The following is an 18,983-nucleotide window of genomic DNA, read 5'->3' on the forward strand; positions in this document are numbered from 1 at the left end:
TGCTTATGAAAAGGAGATCAGCTTTTTATCGGCAATGATGAAATATTCGTAGGCAAACCCCAAACTGTATTATCTTTTATGAACAATTTGAAAATCTTTATGAATATAAAAATGTGTTGAAAGTTAATTCTGTATAAATATATTTTTCTTTAAAAAAATGACAAAAAATGGCAAAAAAAATGGAAAAAAAATGGCAAAATGACAAAGTGATAAAATGGAAAAATGACAAAATGGCAAAGTGACAAGGTGACAAAAAAACAAAAAAACAAAAAAACAAAAAAACAAAAAAAATTTGATTGCATGCCTTCGTTCATTAAGAACTTACGATTTATTGTGTATACCAATTCAAATATTATTTTAATTTTAATTTTAATTTTTATTTTTATTTTTATTTTATTTATGGAAAAGAAAACCCGTCAGTCGTGCTTAATGAATATAATGTATTATATGTGTTTGTGCTAAAATCGTTGAAACATTTTTCATATTTTGAACTTTCTGTTGATCCAGTTAATATGTTTGGGTTACAATACATATTTGGTGATATGGTAGAATTATATGGAATAATATATGAAGGTTGTTGAATGAAATTGTGATTTATATCTTCATTTATTTTATTTTGATATAATATTGTTTTTTTTTTATTTATATTTTTATTTTTTTTAAGTATTGATTTTGATAATCTTAAAGCACATACATACATATTTTTATCATCTTTTGTTATATCCATAGTATTAATAGATCCACACATTGCTACATTTTTAAAGTTCCCAAAAAACTTACCTAATCTTGAATAAATCATAAAACTATGTAATAACCTTTTCCCGCATAATAATTCAAATAAATCATCACAAAAATGATTACAATTTTTGTATATAAAATTATATGTATTAGGTCTATATATTTTTCCAAGAACATTTAAAATTTCGGAAAATTCATAATATGTTAACTTCATAGATTCTAATTCATAACTTTTACTATACCGTCCTATTCCTGATCTTTTCGGTTTGCTTGTTATTATACCATCCATTGAAAATGTATATTCGTTTCCAAACACCTCAATTCCTTTCATAGAAATATAGAAATATATACACACACACATATATATATATATATACTAAAAATTAATTTTAATTTTAAAGCTTTTATATACACACAAATGATTCATAGTTTTATATTATATTTACCTGTGTGACGAACATTTTTCAAGAAAAAAGGGACATCCAAAATATATGTATGTAAATAGATACTCATTTATTATTCTGATATATAAACTGAATATTCTCCACTATATTGTTATAGTCACTAATTTTATATAATATTTTTTCAACCTTGACAATTTTTAAGGAAAAATATCTGTTTTATTACTAATCAAATGACACACTAAAATATTATTGTTTTTGAATAATACTGCATTTCGTGATATATACTATACCGGCAAAATATGTAGCTAGACACATGAAACCGGCATGTTCGTATATCTTTAGCTGTTTAATTGGGTAATGTTTAATTGGTTAGTTGGTTAATTGGTTAGTTGGTTAATTCCTTAATTAATTTCTTAATTAATTAATTTCTTAATTAATTAATTTCTTAATTAATTAATTTCTTATCAACTTTTATCTCACCTATGTGTTGCTTTCCCCCTAATGGTTAACGTTAACTAATATTTTTTTTATTAGGTGTGCATTTTTTTCCCCGTTAAAAATATTTAAGACGATGGAAAAAAGAAAATTAAATATAAACAAAAAAGAAGCTATAATTGTATTTACATATAACATATATATTACAAACAAAGATAGAGATAACGCTTCTATAAAATATAATACATTCGTAATAATGTTACATGCATAATATATGGTTATCGAAAAAAATAAAAAGAACTAATCTATTTAGTTTTAATTTCTCTATTTATATAAAATATTTACAATTAAAAAAAATTAACTAAATTAACTAAATAAAAATAATATATTTTATATCATTATACATGTTTTTTTAAATTAAATCGAATATATAGCCTTGTGAAAACCGATCTTACTTCCAAAAAAATTTACACACACACATAATGTACAAAATAATTTTTTTCTTTTTTTTTGTGAATCACTATAATATAACATTAATTTTGGAAATTTTTCCATTTACACAAAAACCTTTAACTATACAATTTAAAAACAAGATAAAAATTAGAATAAGGGGAATTAAAAGTTGCATTAAATATGTTGTAAAAATAAAAACGATTAATTTTAAATTTCTAGGGATAAAACTAGTTTTTTATTTAAATATTAACTGTTTATGGAAGATTTCATGAACTTTTTTTTTTATCCTTACGTTATGAAGCTGTTTCGGATATTATATATATACATGTTTTATAAGCGCGCATTAGCCAATTCTTTAAATTAAAATTTATCAAAAATATTTATACCAATTATAATAATAGCAACTAATATAACTTATAATGTCCATATATATATACATACCTTATCTATATTTTTAATTTATAATTCTTAGAATTAATACACAAAAAAATATTATAATAATAAAATGTGAACAAAAAATATGTGAAACTATATATTTCCTAGAAATTAAAATTTCCACTGCATTATTAGCTATAGAAAAATTATAATGAAGGAAAAAAAAAAAAAAAAATATAACAAATAATTAGTTTGGTCTTCCCAATTTTATTGGATAATATATGTATGGTCTAACATTTTTCAATTTTTTGGTTTTCATATAATATATATTTATAATTGCTTATACCAATTTCCCCCTTTATTGTTAAACATTATTATAGGGTATATTTTTATATGGCATATTTTGATATGGCAATTTCAGATCCTTCAATTATACTTAAAAGTGAGGATGCTCTAATAATTAGTAAATATATATTATGAGCAAAAAGACCAACGTGACTTATTAAATTTGATAAACCTATAAAACAACATACAAACCGAACTTTTGATATATTTCTCTTTAGAATGCATAATTTTTTAATATTTCCATTATAATTTTTTTTTTGAAAAAAGAGATAATTTTGGTAATACACTTATATATAGTGAGTAATTAATATGCAATTATTATATGTATATGACAAACATTTAATTTGTAATATAAATTTGTTAACTACAAATAATTCTTATATCATATAATATTTTCCAGAAATATATAAATTATTGCTTTATCAAGAGAAAAAAACACACAATTCCTTATAATTACAACTAAAGAATGAATAAATTTTAAAATTCTTTAAAAGGTTTGTTGTCTTAAAATTCACATATAGATATATTAAAAAATAAATTTGCTAATTTTTTTTGAGCAGACCTATATAAAAAAATATTTATATATATAAATTTTTATGCACACAATTGTACTTATTATATACATGTTGTATTATTATCAATAAATATTAGAGATATGTGCTAAGTGTATTATAGCTGGCTACTTAAATCTTATAATAATAAATTTTTTAATTCTGTACGAGATAGCTTTTTTTAGCTAAATAATTTATATGGATAAATATAATTATTTTGTCATAATATAAAGTTATTTAACCTGATTTGTTCATAATTTATTATTCTCTTTATATATTTTTTAGTAAAAAATTATTAACAAATTGGTTGTTGTAACATACAATAGGTTAATATGGCTAGTAGACAGATAACCAAATAAAATAACAACCTTTTATATATCTATAAATACAGCAAATAATGCAATTTAAATAAATTATTTATGAACATAATAGTTTAAATGGTTAACAAATCAGTATTTTTTTAATAGACACTTAAGAGAAAAAAAAAGTTAATAAATTAGTAAAAAAAATTATATTTATATTATATTTAAAAAATATATTTAAAAAATAAAATAAATAATGGAACGATAAATTATGTTATTAATCTTAAAATTTATATTGATCTTTTAACTTTTTTTTCCTTCAAAAAATTATTCCGTTGTAACTCTTTGTTAAATATTGCTTTAATAATAATCACACTTTTTTTGCTTTTTTTGCTTTTTTTATTTTTTTCGATTTTTTCAACAAAAGTTAATTTTTTTCTCTTTTAAATTTAATTATTATATATTTATTTTTTGTGTGTATACAAAATGTCTTGTGCTAATTTTAATTCCCCCTATCAAGCAGAAAAGCGAAGAACAGCTGAAAATGTAGACAATCAAAATTTGGAGTCTATAAAAAAACCTGTTGATTATTCAGATATGGGTAAATAACATTTGTATAACAATATTTATTTCTTTTACATATTAATTATATATGTATAATTGTTTGTGCCTTTTTTGAGTAATTATACATATATATAATTTCTTTTGATATACAGACCTTATTCTTTTTCCTGAGGGATCATTAAAAAATATAAATAATACAGTTGTAAATGAGAAACATTTAGTTGGTAAATCAGTTGCTTTATTTTTTTCAAATGGAAGTGATCCAAAATGTAGAGCATTTTTACCATTTTTGCAACAGGTTATACCTCATTGTTCTATATTCAATATATTTGCGCATTAACATAAATACGCATTAACATAAATACACATTTTTAATATTCCCAATTAAAATTAAGCGAAAAAACATTTGCATGTATTTATTCACAATACGCATGCTCATGCATGTATGCATATTATGCTTACATACTAATATATAAACATATTTTTTTTTTTATCTATAGTATTATAAAACAATAAACGAAGCAGGATCTAGTCAAAAAATAGAAATTATATTTGTAAGTGTTGACACTGATAGAGCATCATTTGAAGACCACAAAAAGCATATGCCTTGGTTATATATTGATGTTGCTGACCCTTTAACAGATATATTAAAAAAACACTTTAGAGTTATGAATGCATATGAAGTTCCTTTTTATGGATCAGGGCCAAGAAGCGATGTTCCATGCTTAGTCGTTATCGGAAGTGATGGAAGAGAGGCACAACTTTTACATGTTTGCAGTGGACGAGAAGAAGGAGAAAAGGGTGTACTAAGATGGGATTTCAGAAATAATATTTATTCTTTAAATAAAAAAGGTTTATAATCAGACATAATTCCGTTCATAATTTTGTTCATGATTTTGTTCATAATTCCGTTCATAATTTTGTTCATGATTTTGTTCATAATTTTGTTCATAATTTTTCTATTTCACAAAATATAATAAAAAAAAATAATGATAAAATATATATTCTTTACGAATTGATAAAAAAAATGATATTTATTTCTACTTGTTTATATCATAATGATTAAGAAAATATATTACACATGGTATATATGTAATATTTCAAATATGGTTACTTATTTTGTATATAACTTTTTACATATTTGCCAATGTGGAGAACGTTTTTATTTTATACTTTACTAATATTAATTTTTAATTCTATTTTATCCTTATATTATTCTATTTTTTTTTGGGAGGGATGTCAGTATTATATTAAAATCTTTCTAATTAAAACTTATACAAAACCCATCGTTTGATATATAAGATGTTAATTAATCAAAGACAAAAAAAAAGAGCATTAGAAAATATAAACTAATGCTGAAAGAATACATAAATGATGCATATATTATGAATAACTAATGTAAAAAATAATATGATAAAATAGAATTTGATAGTTATGCTTTCTTTATATGGTCATTCAAAATAAGGGGTATAAAATAAAGTCTAAGGTTTTAATTACTTATGTATTTTATTTGTTAGCCAAATAATATTAAGATATGATGTTTGAAAGAAATATTTGAATAATAAAATATTAAAAAGATATGATTAAAACAAAAACCCCATTTTATAGATGGTTATTAAAAAAAAGAATAGGATGATTTGAAAACAAGTGAGATATAGTATACATATAATAAAAAAGGAAACATAAAAATAAAAAATAAAATGAATAAGAGTAAAAAAATAAGAATAATGATATGCATGAATATGTGTATACGTTTTTTCGCATAAGAGAATTTCCGAATACGTACATGTGCGATTGTATTGGGTATTTTGAAGTAATTTTTTTTTTTCTACATTTTTTTATTGCAATATTTAAAAAAAAATCAAGTGTTAGTTTTTAATTTGATGGCTGCTTAGAATTTTCGATATAAAGTGTACACAAAAATAAATGCAAGAATATATAATAAATGATAATTCTTAAAATTTATTTATGGATATCTTAATAAGATAAAAAAGGAATAAAAAATAAATAAATTGATTACACACATGCAATAATATTTTTAGATAATTATTGTAATCGAAGTTATCAATACCGAATATAGATATAATGATGTACTAAAATCTGACTCTTATGTTACAAACTAAAGAATGGGAAACTATACTTTTATATATTTTTTTTTCATAATTGTTTTTTTTTTCACCCCTGAACTTTTTAAATGTTCAATATGGGAGGGTGTAAGTGATGATTTTGCAAAAAAAGTAAATCATTTAACCCATGAGATGGAATTACAAATATATAGTCAGCATACACAATATTGTGTTGCATTATTTTGTAATCATAATGAAATAAAATGTAAAGATGTATATAAAGAATTTGTTAGCGCTGCAAATGCAATCGATAAAGGGGATGTGGTTTTTGTTTATATCGATACTGTAAAATTAGCAAAAACTGCTGATAATTTTGAAATTAAAAATGTGCCTAAAATATTAATTTTTCGAGATTATGATCCTGAAAAAGGATATACATTTCATAAAAAATATACAAAAGAAAATATAATTGAATGGTTAAATACACTTCCTATGCCATCAGTAGAGGTTATGGATCTTGGAGATGTCAATAAATATGTAGAAATTAACAAGAAAAAGGGATTTGCATCTATTATTGCATATTGTACTAAAGGATCAAAAAATTGTGATAAATTTGTTCATTTTGGTGAAACAAATAAAATACCAAATTTAGCAATCGGGCTAACATATATAGATAATAATGAAGAACCTCGAGTTGAAATTTTAAATGGACCAGGTTCTACAATACCAAATGATTCTATTAAATATAAAGATATTTATAAACCTACAAATAATATATGGACATCTGATTCTATTTGGAATTTTACTAATAGTTACATGAATCAATTTCCTATTATCATTAATTATACTAGAAAATTAATGCATCCAATAAAAGATGAAATATATCTTTATCTTTACAACGAATTTGGTGAATATTCAGATAGTACTTATGTTGAAGTTTATGGAGTTATTCAAAAGTATAACAAGGTATTTATTTCAAATCAAATAGTAGATGATTCGCGATTTTATTTTTGTTTTTTTTTTTTTTTTTTTTTTTTTTTTCACATAATTTTATTTTGTTTCTTCATTACCAGATAAAATTTGTCTTCCCAAGGAAAGAAGAATTCAGTGAAATGTTTGCACTTGAAGAAACAAACAAATATATTTGTATAATGGATTATACTGATGCAAATATTGATAGTGCTTATGTATTATTAAGGCCTCGTAAATTTGTACAAAAAGTTGAAAATATAAAATCAGAAATAGTAGAAAATTTTATCGAAAATTTTTATAATAATAAACTTACTCAATTTCGAAAATCTGAAAAAGAAGTTAAAAGATTACATAAACAAAATTATCAAATATTATGTTCAAATAATTTTGAATCTTATGTTTTAGATCCAAATAAATTAGTTTTAGTATTTTATCATCTTCATGGTTGTAAAGAATGTAAACCTTTGTTCTCTTTTTGGGAAAAAGTTTCTAATTATTTTCATTTAGAATATCCAAAAGAAGATATTTTAGTTGCAGCTATGGATGCAAAATTAAATGACATGATTGACACATCTATTAAGATATACCCTAGTATTGGAATTTATCCAAAAGGTAAAAAATTTAACATGAATAAATATGAAAAATTAAGAGAGTGCTTATGACTATATAATTGTTATTGCATAGTTTGAGTTACCTCTCTCAATAAGTTTAGAGCCTGAAATGGGCTGCCATATCTTTCATCCTTTACTCTCTTATCTTGCTTTCTCATTTCATTCTCGTACTTTTTATTGTGAACATTATAGGAGTAGACAAAATAAAGAGAAGAACACACATCATGTTTCCCACCAAATTAGAAACATTAATTGATGTGACTGAAGAAATATTAGAAGGAGAAGAAAATTCTGATTTATAATTTTTTTCAATTAATTCATAGGATATTTAAGAAAATAATTTACATACATATATAATGCATATTTGTGTGTGCAGTCTTTGAATAGTAATCTAGCTATTGTTATTGTTACTATTGTTGTTATTATTATTATTATTATTACTATTTTTTTTTTTTTTTTTTTTTTTGAAACATGGCAATTTCGAAAAAAAGTAAATATGTATCGTGTAAATGACACAATTAATAAGACAAAACATATATGAGCTTATTTTTATTTAATTAAAATTTTATATGATTAAATTAATTTTTTTTTTATGAATTAAAAAAACTCAATATGCATGCATTTTATGAAAAAAATAATTATTAGCAGATTTTTGATATATTTGTTCTCTTTCTCCATCTACTTTGGTTGCTTATTTTTTGGTGTACAATTATTATATGTTTTGTTACTTTTTTATATGACCAGTATATATAACTATAAGTATCCCATTTTGATAAAAGCCCGTTGTCTATTTTGTTCATATACATACATATTTATTTATATAACTTGTAAACACATATTAATGAGTATATGGTTGATGCCGTTTTATATTTCCACCATTTTGTCACATTTTATTTTACACTCTCCATTTTTAATTGTGTAAATAATATATATCATAAAACGTTTTATAAATAAATTATTGTCATGAAAATTGGAGAAATTATTTTTAACTGAACTCGGTTGAAGACAACATTAAACAAGCTTTATCAAAAATTTATAAAATTGCATAAAACAATTTTCGAAACAATTTTTACTACATATACCAATCTCATATAAACATACACATTTGAATAAATTTGAGTCTAAATTTGGTTGAGAAATTGATTTATCGTTTTTTTTTTCTCTTTTTTTTTCTCTCCTTTTTTTTCCCTCCTTTTTTTCTCTTTTTTTCTCTCTCTTTTTATACAAAATGATGTACCTTACAAAAATAGTCAGTAATGCCTGTCTGGCAATAATAAATTTTGGATTATGCCTATCCTTAACAAGCTTATCAAGAAGAATGTTAATAAAAGGATATGATATATGCCCAGATGGATATAGAGGATGTGATAAAGAGAAATGGTATTTTAGCACTTTTTATTTTACATTATATATGAGTGCTTTTTTAGGATGTTTTATTTCACTTTTTTTCAGAAATATAAATAGAAAAAAATTTATGCAAGTAATACATTATTTATATATAATTGGAAGTTTATTTACAATATATTATGAACCACATGTGATATTATTTTTATTTTCTCAAGCTTTTTTTGGATTAGCAATTGGATGTACAATAGTTATAGTTGGTTTTTATGTTTTTGAATATTCCCCAAAAGAACATCAAAATTATTATGGATTTACAATACAGACATTTTTTTCAATTGGTTTATTAATTAGTTATTTATTTGGTGTTATATATGAACATATGAAATTTAATAAAATTACATCATCCTATTGGATTCTTATGATATTACAAAAACTACATATGTTAATGCCACTTATTTTTAGTATCATATCAATTCTATTATTAAATTTTGTATTTACTATGGATACCCCTTTACATTTATACAAATCTCAAAAATATGATAAATTTGAAGAAATAAAAAAAAAAATAAGTAAAGTTGGAATAGACGAAAAACATGAATATCATTCAAATGAGAAAAATAATGAAATAAATATTATATTGAACGATTTGACTATTATTGATTTTTTTAGAAATAAAAAATTAAGAACAAATTGTATTATAGGATCAATTTTATGTTATTTATTTTGTTTTAGTGGTTGTATTATAATTTTTAATAATTTATTTTTATTTTATAATATATTTGAAACAAAAAGGGAGAGCTCAATAATTAGCATGATATTTATTTTTATATATTTTTTATTTACTATAATAACTACTAAATTAGCAAATTATTATAATAATAAAAATAAATTAATAATTTTAGGGTTTGTTTTACAATTAATATCATCTTTTATAATGATGATATGTTCACTTTGCAATTTACCTCAAGTTTTAAATAAAATTATTATATCTATTGATATTATTTTATATATTATTGGATTTTCTTTTGGATTTGGACATATTATATGGACACATATTTTCCATATTTTTTCAGAAGAATATAAAGTTGTTGGGGCTTTTTGTTCATATTATGCAATTTTTATTGGAACATTTATTATGTCTATATTTTTAGAATTTTCAAATATAAATAAACATTCATATTTATTTATTATATTCATTATATTTTTAATTGTTTCAATATTATTTTTTAAATCTATATACATTAATAATACTGAAGATCCCCCAAAACAGGAACAAATCACAGAATCTCATAATTCAATTGACATTTCAGAGGCAATCGATGATGCATCAAAAGTACAAGAAGCAGAAATATGACCGTCTCGTAACCAATTTATGCATTTCCACATATGCATTTCCACATATGCATTTCCACATATGCATTTCACACTTATGCATTTCCACATATGCATTTCCACTTATGCATTTCCACATATGCATTTCACACTTATTCATTTTGTGAAATTTTCAAATTGTCCCCCATTTCATCATGTGTAGATTTGCCCATTTTTTGTGCGCTTAGTAATACATGGTTATATAATTTTTATTTGTTACTCAACTTGATGTAATAAAAAATATATTATCGAACATTTTGCAAATTAATTAAAATAAAAAATTATCGTATATGGCATACCTGCCGAAGCACAAAGCTTGGGATATTACTGATTATTATTGCTGATTATTATTATTGACATATTGCTGATTATTATTATCAGCTTATTATTACTGATTATTTTTGCATACCCAGTGATGTGTTTGTACATGATGTATTATTATATGCAAATTGGAATATCTAATTTGAATGCTCTATTAAAATATTATTTATGATACGACATCGTATTTTTTTTTTTAACACGAATTTTGTTTATTTGGCATAAATTTTATTTTTTTTCCAAAGTGATAATACGCCTTTTTTTTATAATAAAATGTGGGAAAAAATTAAAAAAGTCGAAAAAAGGGAAAAAATTAAAACGGCTGGGAATTGTTTCTACTCTCGCACTCAATTCATAGTGTAACTTCTTCTATTCAATTTAACAATATTTTTTTTGTTTTTTTTTTGCTTTTTTTTTTGCTTTTTTTTTGTTTTTTTTTTGCAAAATAAATAATGAAGAGAGTATTAGGGAATGCATTTTATTTTTTAGCTGTTTCCCTTTTTATAAATACAAAATTATATTTGTTTGAAAAAATAAAACTAAAGACAATTTATGTACCAAACGACGTACCAAACGACGTACCAAATGGGCCAATTAAAAATAAGATAGAATATTTTTATGATAAAAAATTAGTACTTATAACGAATATAAAAAATTATGAACAAACATATAGTAATTTTTTAAGAATATTTAAGGGAGAAAATAATACAAACTTTATTAAAAAGGTAATATATATTGATGGTAAAAATAAAAATGAAAAAGAATCTGAGATTTATAAACAAGACAAAAATAATGAGAATAATTTATTAATTTATAACATATCTGATAATAAAACGAGTTATAAAAATTTGTTAAATTTATTTGATTATTCTTTATATGATGGATTAGTTATATTATTAGATATTTTAAACGATAATTTTGTTCAAAATGTAGATATAAATTATATAAAATTATTTATAGAAAAAAAAAAAGATATATTTTTAAGTCTAAATACTGTTATAGGAAAAAAAGCAATAAATTTTTTAAGAGAGTTAAACATACAAGTGTATGGTAATTATTCATATATTAATGATCATTTTAATAATATATTATTAAAAAATAAAATAAAAAAGTTAAAAACAGATATAAATATTTATAAACAATTACACACATTTTATACTAATAAAATAATAAAAGATACACCAATTATAAAAAATGATGAAATAAATAATATTTTATTTAAAGGAACAGGTCATATAATATTGTTAGAAAATAAATATTATCTAAATATATTAGAATGTACAAAAACATGCTTATTATATGATCATAGTCATAATATTTTAAAAAAAAAAAAACAAGGAGAAGAATTATCATTAGTATCATCAATTCAATTAGAAAATAATTCGAGATTAATTTTTTCCTCTTCTTCAGAAATGTTCTCAGATATATTTTTTTTTTTAAATAAAGAAAATAAGACATTTACTAAAAATTTGGTTATGTGGAATTTTAAAATGAGTGGTATAATTCGATACAATAATTTAAAAATTTTTTATGATAAATATTATGAAAATAATACTAATAAATTAAAAAAAAAACACACATTTTTTATAAATGATTATTTTTATATGACTATTGATTTTTATGAGCTAATAAATAATTATTGGGTACCATTTAAAAAAAACGACATCCAATTTAATTTAATTAAATTTGATATTATATATAGAAATTTTTTAGATAAATATAATTGTGATGATAATCCAACTTATTATAAAAAATTTAAATTACCAAATAAAAATGGAATATATAAATTACAAATATATTATTTAAGAAAAGGTTACAATATTTTAGACTTGGAATTTTTTATACCAGTTCGAACATTATTACACTATGATAAAAACAAAAAAATGAAATTTAAAAATTATCCGTTTTATTTATATATATATATATCTTTATTTTGTTTTTTTTTATTTGTGTTAATAATGTTATTTGACAATTCAGAATATGAAGAAATAACAAACGATAAAAAAAATAAATAATTATTTCATTTAACTGTGAAATAACATGTGTTTTATTATATTTTTCCACTTTTTTGTATAATCTCATTTTTTTTCTCGGATTTCATTTACATTCCTATAATATGTATATATTTACTTTTAATTATTTTTTTTTTTTTTATCCTTTGTTTTTGTGGAAACATTATTTTTAATATACAAAATTATTTTTATTATGAAAAGCGTATTTTATTTTTTAAACAATGTCATATAATTTTTTCATTTCCCGTTTTAAGCAAAGAATAAAAACGTAAAATATATAACCCACCATAAATCCACATACAAATCCAACATACAAATCGAATAATAATATATCTCCTCATTTTAAGGGAATAATTGGGCGCAAATTAAAATAATAAATACACCTTAAAAATTATACTAAAATTTAATAGCTTAAATATATTGTAAATTAAAAAATATAATTTTACATTATTTTTGTAATAGCTAGCTGGATAGCTTAATATAAACAATTAATTATATTAAGCTATTTGGAGACACAGGAGTTATATAAAATTACAATACATATTGATACCAAATAAAATAACATCAGAATTGTTTCTTTTAAGCATAGTAAATTTATTATAGGTGCATACGAAATTTATATTAATTTTTTCGAGCCAGAAATTGAACAAAAATGAAACACATAAATAATATAAAAAATATTGAAAATAAAATCGAAAAGATTTGTCAAGACACTTGTCGAATTCCCCCAAAAATATTAATTGTGTCAAAATATGTAGGGCATGAAGAAATAAATAATATTCATTCTTATGAAAAAAAATATCATTTTGGAGAAAATAATTTTGATAGTCTAATAGAAAAATCACAAAAATTACCTAATACTATAAAATGGCATTTTATAGGAAATATACAATCTAATAAATGTAAAAATATATTAAAAGTTCCAAATTTATATATGATTGAGTCATTAGATAAACAAAAAAAAGCAAATCTTCTAAATAGCTATTTAAATACTATAAATGAAAATGAACAAAATAATAATGATAATTTAAAAAAACTTCGTGTATTAGTACAAATTAAAACCACTGATGATCCAAACAAAACAGGAATGATGCATGATAATTATGAAGATATTGAAAATACTGTTTTATATATTATTAACAATTGCAACTTTTTAATATTTAAAGGTTTAATGACTATATCATCATTGGACATAAATAATAGGGAAAATTCATTTATTATTTTAAATGACATAAAAAATAAACTTTTAAATAATCAAACTATTAGTAACTATTTTCAAAATAAGAAATTCCATATGAGTATGGGTATGTCAGATGATTTAGAACTTGCAATCAAAAATAATACAACACAATTAAGGATTGGAAGAGCAATTTTTGGATAGTTTTATTTTCATCACATTTTGCCTGTCATGTTAATGTTTTTTTTTTGTATGACTAGCCATTTTCCGCTTTAAAATATGCACACATAAGGTAAATTTACCTTAACAAAAAAATATTATTCATTCTACAATTCCAATTGTTTGTTGTTGTAAGACAGTTTATACTATTTTATATTTTTTCTAATTGGTTATTTAGTATTTTTTTTTTTTTTTTTGCTTTTCCTCTACACTTTATTATTAACATGTCATAATTTTTTAAAATTACTATACCATTATTAAAATATATTTTTCGCATTAAGAATGTTCTTTTATAAAACAGTTTTTTATGTTTGCTTTTCATTGAAGTTAAAAAAAACGAACCAAATAACAAATATATTCATTTAAATGAAAAAATTTGTGATTTATACAAAAAAAATATTTTTCTTTTGCATTATCGTAAACAATTTGAAAATATATTTCAGAATGCAAAAGAGGAGAGAAAAAAATATATAAAAAAAAGTTATATTTAAAAATGGATATACAAATAACAATATTTTTAGAAGTATAACGGAGAAAAATTATAATGATATATCGAAATAAAATTGTATATATGTCTTATAAATAAATACATATTTATTATATATGCGTGTTTCCCTTCGCATATAAATTTATGATATAAGAAAAAATAGTATATAATTTTTATTATTCTATTATTTCATCATAGAATGTTAATGTTATTTTTTCATTTTATGTGTCATCAAAAATCCATAATTGTAAAAATTGTATCTCAAATTCTTCATCATATGTTAATAAATCATTATCATATGTGGTACTTTTGTTTGTTTGACCTTTACATAAATCATCATTAATAACTAATGCATAATTATCACCACCTCCTATTGTTATCGACCTTTCGTCTGAATAGACATAATAATTATTTCGTGTAGTCCAATTATAGACTTGAATAGATGGTGTGTCATTGGCTTTGTTTTCTCTTTCGTTTATTCCAAATTTGTTTTTGTTTTTGTTTTTGCTATTATTGTTGTTGCTATTTTTGCTGATTTTGTTGGCATTTTTTTCATTTTTCGGGAAGAAATTACTAGTTCCATAACTATCGCTAGAACTGTTACTACTATTAGTAGTGTCATTTTTATTATTATCATTATCATTGTTTATTTTAAAATCATAATAATGTGTTTGATTTTTTGATTTATTATCATATTCAATAATATCATCTTGTTGTATTTCTTGACTCAAATTATTTTTAGTTAATTTTTCGAAATTTCCTTCATATCGTGTATTTAGTTTATTAATTAATGTCATTTTTTCATGTTCAGGACAATTTGGATCAATTATATAATCACTTTTTATAGGATCTTTATTTTGTTCATCCTCTTTTGTTATTGACATTGTTTTTTCATCTTCTCTTTCACTTTTTTCATCTTCTTTTTTGGATGATTCAGTTGACATTATCAAATTCTCTGTGTCTGTTTCACAAATGTTTGAATCGTAATAATTTCTGTTAGTTTTTTTTTCGACATTTTTTTTACTATTTTCAGAATTTGAGTTATGTGATTTATTTTTGAAAGTAAAAAGGAAATTTTCTCCGGAACCATAATAACATGTATCACATTGTAATTTATCAAGAAAACATCCAAATAAAACATTGTTCATATCCGATATTAATAAAATAATGCTACCTTTATTAGCAACACTTCTATATAATGTTTTAAATGATACACCATGTATACTTGAACAAAAAGCTAGTTTCCAAACTTTAATACTTAATGTGGGTGGTAAATAATAATTAATTTGTTTAGAGATATCTTTTGTTAATAATTTGACAGCATCATTAACATAATCTAATTTAGGTTCCAATGCTAAAGATCTAAAATCTTTAATATCATTCATTGGATTTGATGTTAAACTTTCCTGTTTTAAATTTGTTGATTCTTGATATATTAAGGATTGTTTAATTATATGTTTTAATAACTTATTAGATGTAAATGGTACAGATGATATTGTTTTTTTAATTTTATTTTCTGATTTTTTTACATTATCAATTTCTGTTATTATTTTAGTTGTTGTTTCATATGCTGTATTATTATTAAAAAAACGAAATAAAATAAAACATTTTTCTTCATATTTTTTATTTCCTTTTTTATGTGATTCATCATTTTCTATATTCCCTTGTAATGATTTTATTTTTATAATTTTATTTTCTTGTTCATTATTATATTCAATTTCTTCTGTGGTTTTAGATATGGATTGGTTTGGGCCCATTTCGATCAAATTTTGGGATTGCCTTGTGCATGCATCGTTATTATTGCCACTACTGCTATTGCCATCATTATTGCCACTTATTAAATTGTTGACATCTTCTCTTTTTATTTGATCTATGTGCACATAACTAGATTCATCGAAATTGTTAAATTCACAATTTTGAATAGTTGTATTTGTTTTTTCTTTTTCTATATTAGTATTATTATCAGTGTCTAATTCATATTTTTCTCTATTTTCATCATTTAATTTAGTATTTATTTTATTATAATTTTGTAGATTCAAATATGTAAGTATATTATTTTTAATAATTTTTTCACTCGGAACCGTTTTTCGTGCTGGATAAATATTTCCATTTTTTGGGGAAAAATTATTTTTTTTTATAATAGGATATGAATTTTTTTTTGATTTATTAAAAACGTTTGAATTATTATTATTATTATCACTTTTTAAATTATAGCTAGAATAATTAACTGAATTATAATTATTTTTATATGTAATGTTTGGATGAGATGAAATAGCTTGGCTATAATTAATTTCATTTATATTTTGATATATTTTTAAATCACTATCATGCATATGCTCAATTATATTATTTTTTGGTGATGATATATCAAAATGAATAAAACTGTTTCTTTTTGATTTGGATGTTAATTCAGTTTGATTGTTAGTTTCTTGAAATGGTTCATTTTCTATTTCTTCATGAATTATATGTCTACTCAAGTTTGCCAAGTTTGTTTGGTTTGCAAAATTTGTTTGGTTATTTGCCAAGTTTGTTGGGTTTGCAAAATTTGCTTGGTTATTTGCCAAGTTTGTTGGGTTTGCCAAGTTTGGTTGGTTAATTTTGTAGCCTTTAAATGGTGCATTTTGAACTAATGGTTGTGCTAAATTTAAAACATATGATAAGCTTTTACTTATATATTTATAATAAGACATTCCTTTTTGTTTATTATTATCATCATAATTATTATTATTATTATTATTATTTGAATCATAAATATTGTTATTATTGTTAAAAATGTTCAATGTAGGGCTAGATAAGCTACTATTGCTGCTTTCTTTGTTATTTACATTTGTATAAAAATAACCATTACTGTTACTTTTTTTATTTGCTAAAATTTTGGTTTCTTCTATATATATGCTTTTTAATAATATTTGAATAAAACCACATGTATCATCATTGTTATATAAATAAGTATATTTTGTTGGAATGACAATGTGAGCACATTCATATATATCATATAGATCAATAAAAATTTGATATGTTCCTATTCCATTTTTAATAACATGTTTATCTCTTAAATCGGGTTCAAATAACAATGATTCTTTTGTTAATATTAAATAGCCACTTATAGAAAAGTCTGTTAAACAATATTCACATTGTTCTCTAAATATTATACAGTTTTTTTTCATTTTTTCATTTTTTATAGATTTACTTGAAGTTGGCGAAATAATTGCATTCCTTATCACTCCCTTTTCAAACTTGGAAATAAAAAAAAAAAAAAAAAAAAAAAAAAAATAAAATAAAATAAAAAATATTAGAGACCAATTTGATATTGTGTAGAATGCAGAATAGACGTTTTATTTTTTTACCTCGAATTTGTTGGGAACTTGTGATTTGTTTGTTATTTCTTCATTTTGGAAAACATTTAAGACTTTTATTTTATCGCTTATTTGACGCTCATCCATTATATTTAATCTTTTTTAAGACATTTTTTTAAAATACATTTGTAAGGTTAGCAGTATTTTTATGTTCCTATTTTTATGTTCCTATTTTTATGTTCCTATTTTATGTTCCTATTTTTATTTGTTATTTTTATGTTCCTATTTTATGTTCCTATTTTATGTTCCTATTTTTATTTGTTATTTTTATTTACGAATTTAGTAAAAACAAAGCTTAGAGGAAATGCTATGGAAATATAAATATTATATATGCATATATGCAAATATATAAATATTTAAGTTTTCACACGAAAACGATTACAAAGGTTTGTAGTTTTATTAAGGAACTATTATAAAATGTTAAAAATAAAATGTAATAATATGGGATGAAATAAATGCGGTGATATTATAAAATTTGAAATATAAATGTGTATATATAAATAATATAACTTTTTTTTTTTTTATTTTGCCACAATTATTCAATTATATATTTTTTTTATCCTAATTTGTCTTATTTAATTGGGAAATTACTAGCTTTAAAATTGCAAACAAAATGAAAAAAAAATAAAATATATATTAAAAAATAAAACTTAATAAATTGTTAAGTTATATTAAGTTATACTATTTTATTTGTGCTATTTTATTTATCAGGACAGTATACATACATATATATATATGTATAGAAAAAATAAAAGTAATAGAAAAGAAGGAAGATATTATTAGGTAAAGAATTTTATAATAAATAAAATTATGCTAAAAATAAAAAAAAAATGTAAAAAAAAATGTAAAAAAAATGTAAAAAAAAATGTAAAAAAAAATGTAA

General features: G+C 21.5%; 7 protein-coding genes across 7 annotated transcripts; 5 read left to right on the top strand and 2 right to left on the bottom strand.

Moving 5' to 3' along the window:
* Window positions 1-397: 397 nt before the first annotated feature.
* Window positions 398-1,251, bottom strand: PY17X_0823400 (PPPDE peptidase, putative; the record flags this gene model as incomplete). Its single annotated transcript, XM_022955730.1, has 2 exons — window positions 398-1,062; window positions 1,185-1,251. The coding sequence occupies 2 exons, from the start codon at window positions 1,249-1,251 to the stop codon at window positions 398-400; spliced, it is 732 nt and encodes a 243-aa protein (XP_022811969.1).
* A 2,838-nt stretch (window positions 1,252-4,089) lies between these two features.
* On the top strand, window positions 4,090-5,027 carry PY17X_0823500 (uncharacterized protein; the record flags this gene model as incomplete). The annotated part of the gene is made up of 3 exons (XM_720686.1): window positions 4,090-4,204; window positions 4,320-4,465; window positions 4,668-5,027. The coding sequence occupies 3 exons, from the start codon at window positions 4,090-4,092 to the stop codon at window positions 5,025-5,027; spliced, it is 621 nt and encodes a 206-aa protein (XP_725779.1).
* A 1,266-nt stretch (window positions 5,028-6,293) lies between these two features.
* Window positions 6,294-8,118, top strand: PY17X_0823600 (protein disulfide isomerase, putative; the record flags this gene model as incomplete). Its single annotated transcript, XM_022955732.1, has 3 exons — window positions 6,294-7,199; window positions 7,307-7,817; window positions 8,009-8,118. 3 exons carry the CDS (start codon window positions 6,294-6,296, stop codon window positions 8,116-8,118), a joined length of 1,527 nt encoding a protein of 508 aa, XP_022811970.1.
* A 926-nt stretch (window positions 8,119-9,044) lies between these two features.
* On the top strand, window positions 9,045-10,514 carry PY17X_0823700 (major facilitator superfamily domain-containing protein, putative; the record flags this gene model as incomplete). The annotated part of the gene is made up of 1 exon (XM_022955733.1): window positions 9,045-10,514. The coding sequence occupies one exon, from the start codon at window positions 9,045-9,047 to the stop codon at window positions 10,512-10,514; it is 1,470 nt and encodes a 489-aa protein (XP_022811971.1).
* Window positions 10,515-11,301: 787 nt separating this feature from the next.
* On the top strand, window positions 11,302-12,864 carry PY17X_0823800 (dolichyl-diphosphooligosaccharide--protein glycosyltransferase subunit WBP1, putative; the record flags this gene model as incomplete). The annotated part of the gene is made up of 1 exon (XM_022955734.1): window positions 11,302-12,864. The coding sequence occupies one exon, from the start codon at window positions 11,302-11,304 to the stop codon at window positions 12,862-12,864; it is 1,563 nt and encodes a 520-aa protein (XP_022811972.1).
* Window positions 12,865-13,513: 649 nt separating this feature from the next.
* On the top strand, window positions 13,514-14,242 carry PY17X_0823900 (pyridoxal phosphate homeostasis protein, putative; the record flags this gene model as incomplete). Its single annotated transcript, XM_022955735.1, has 1 exon — window positions 13,514-14,242. The coding sequence occupies one exon, from the start codon at window positions 13,514-13,516 to the stop codon at window positions 14,240-14,242; it is 729 nt and encodes a 242-aa protein (XP_022811973.1).
* Window positions 14,243-14,965: 723 nt separating this feature from the next.
* PY17X_0824000 (TLD domain-containing protein) lies at window positions 14,966-18,187 on the bottom strand (the record flags this gene model as incomplete). The annotated part of the gene is made up of 2 exons (XM_720736.1): window positions 14,966-17,980; window positions 18,092-18,187. 2 exons carry the CDS (start codon window positions 18,185-18,187, stop codon window positions 14,966-14,968), a joined length of 3,111 nt encoding a protein of 1,036 aa, XP_725829.1.
* Window positions 18,188-18,983: the final 796 nt, after the last annotated feature.

The sequence above is a fragment of the Plasmodium yoelii genome (genome assembly GCF_900002385.2).
Source record: "Plasmodium yoelii strain 17X genome assembly, chromosome: 8".
In the NCBI taxonomy this organism is placed as follows: Eukaryota; Apicomplexa; class Aconoidasida; order Haemosporida; family Plasmodiidae; genus Plasmodium; species Plasmodium yoelii.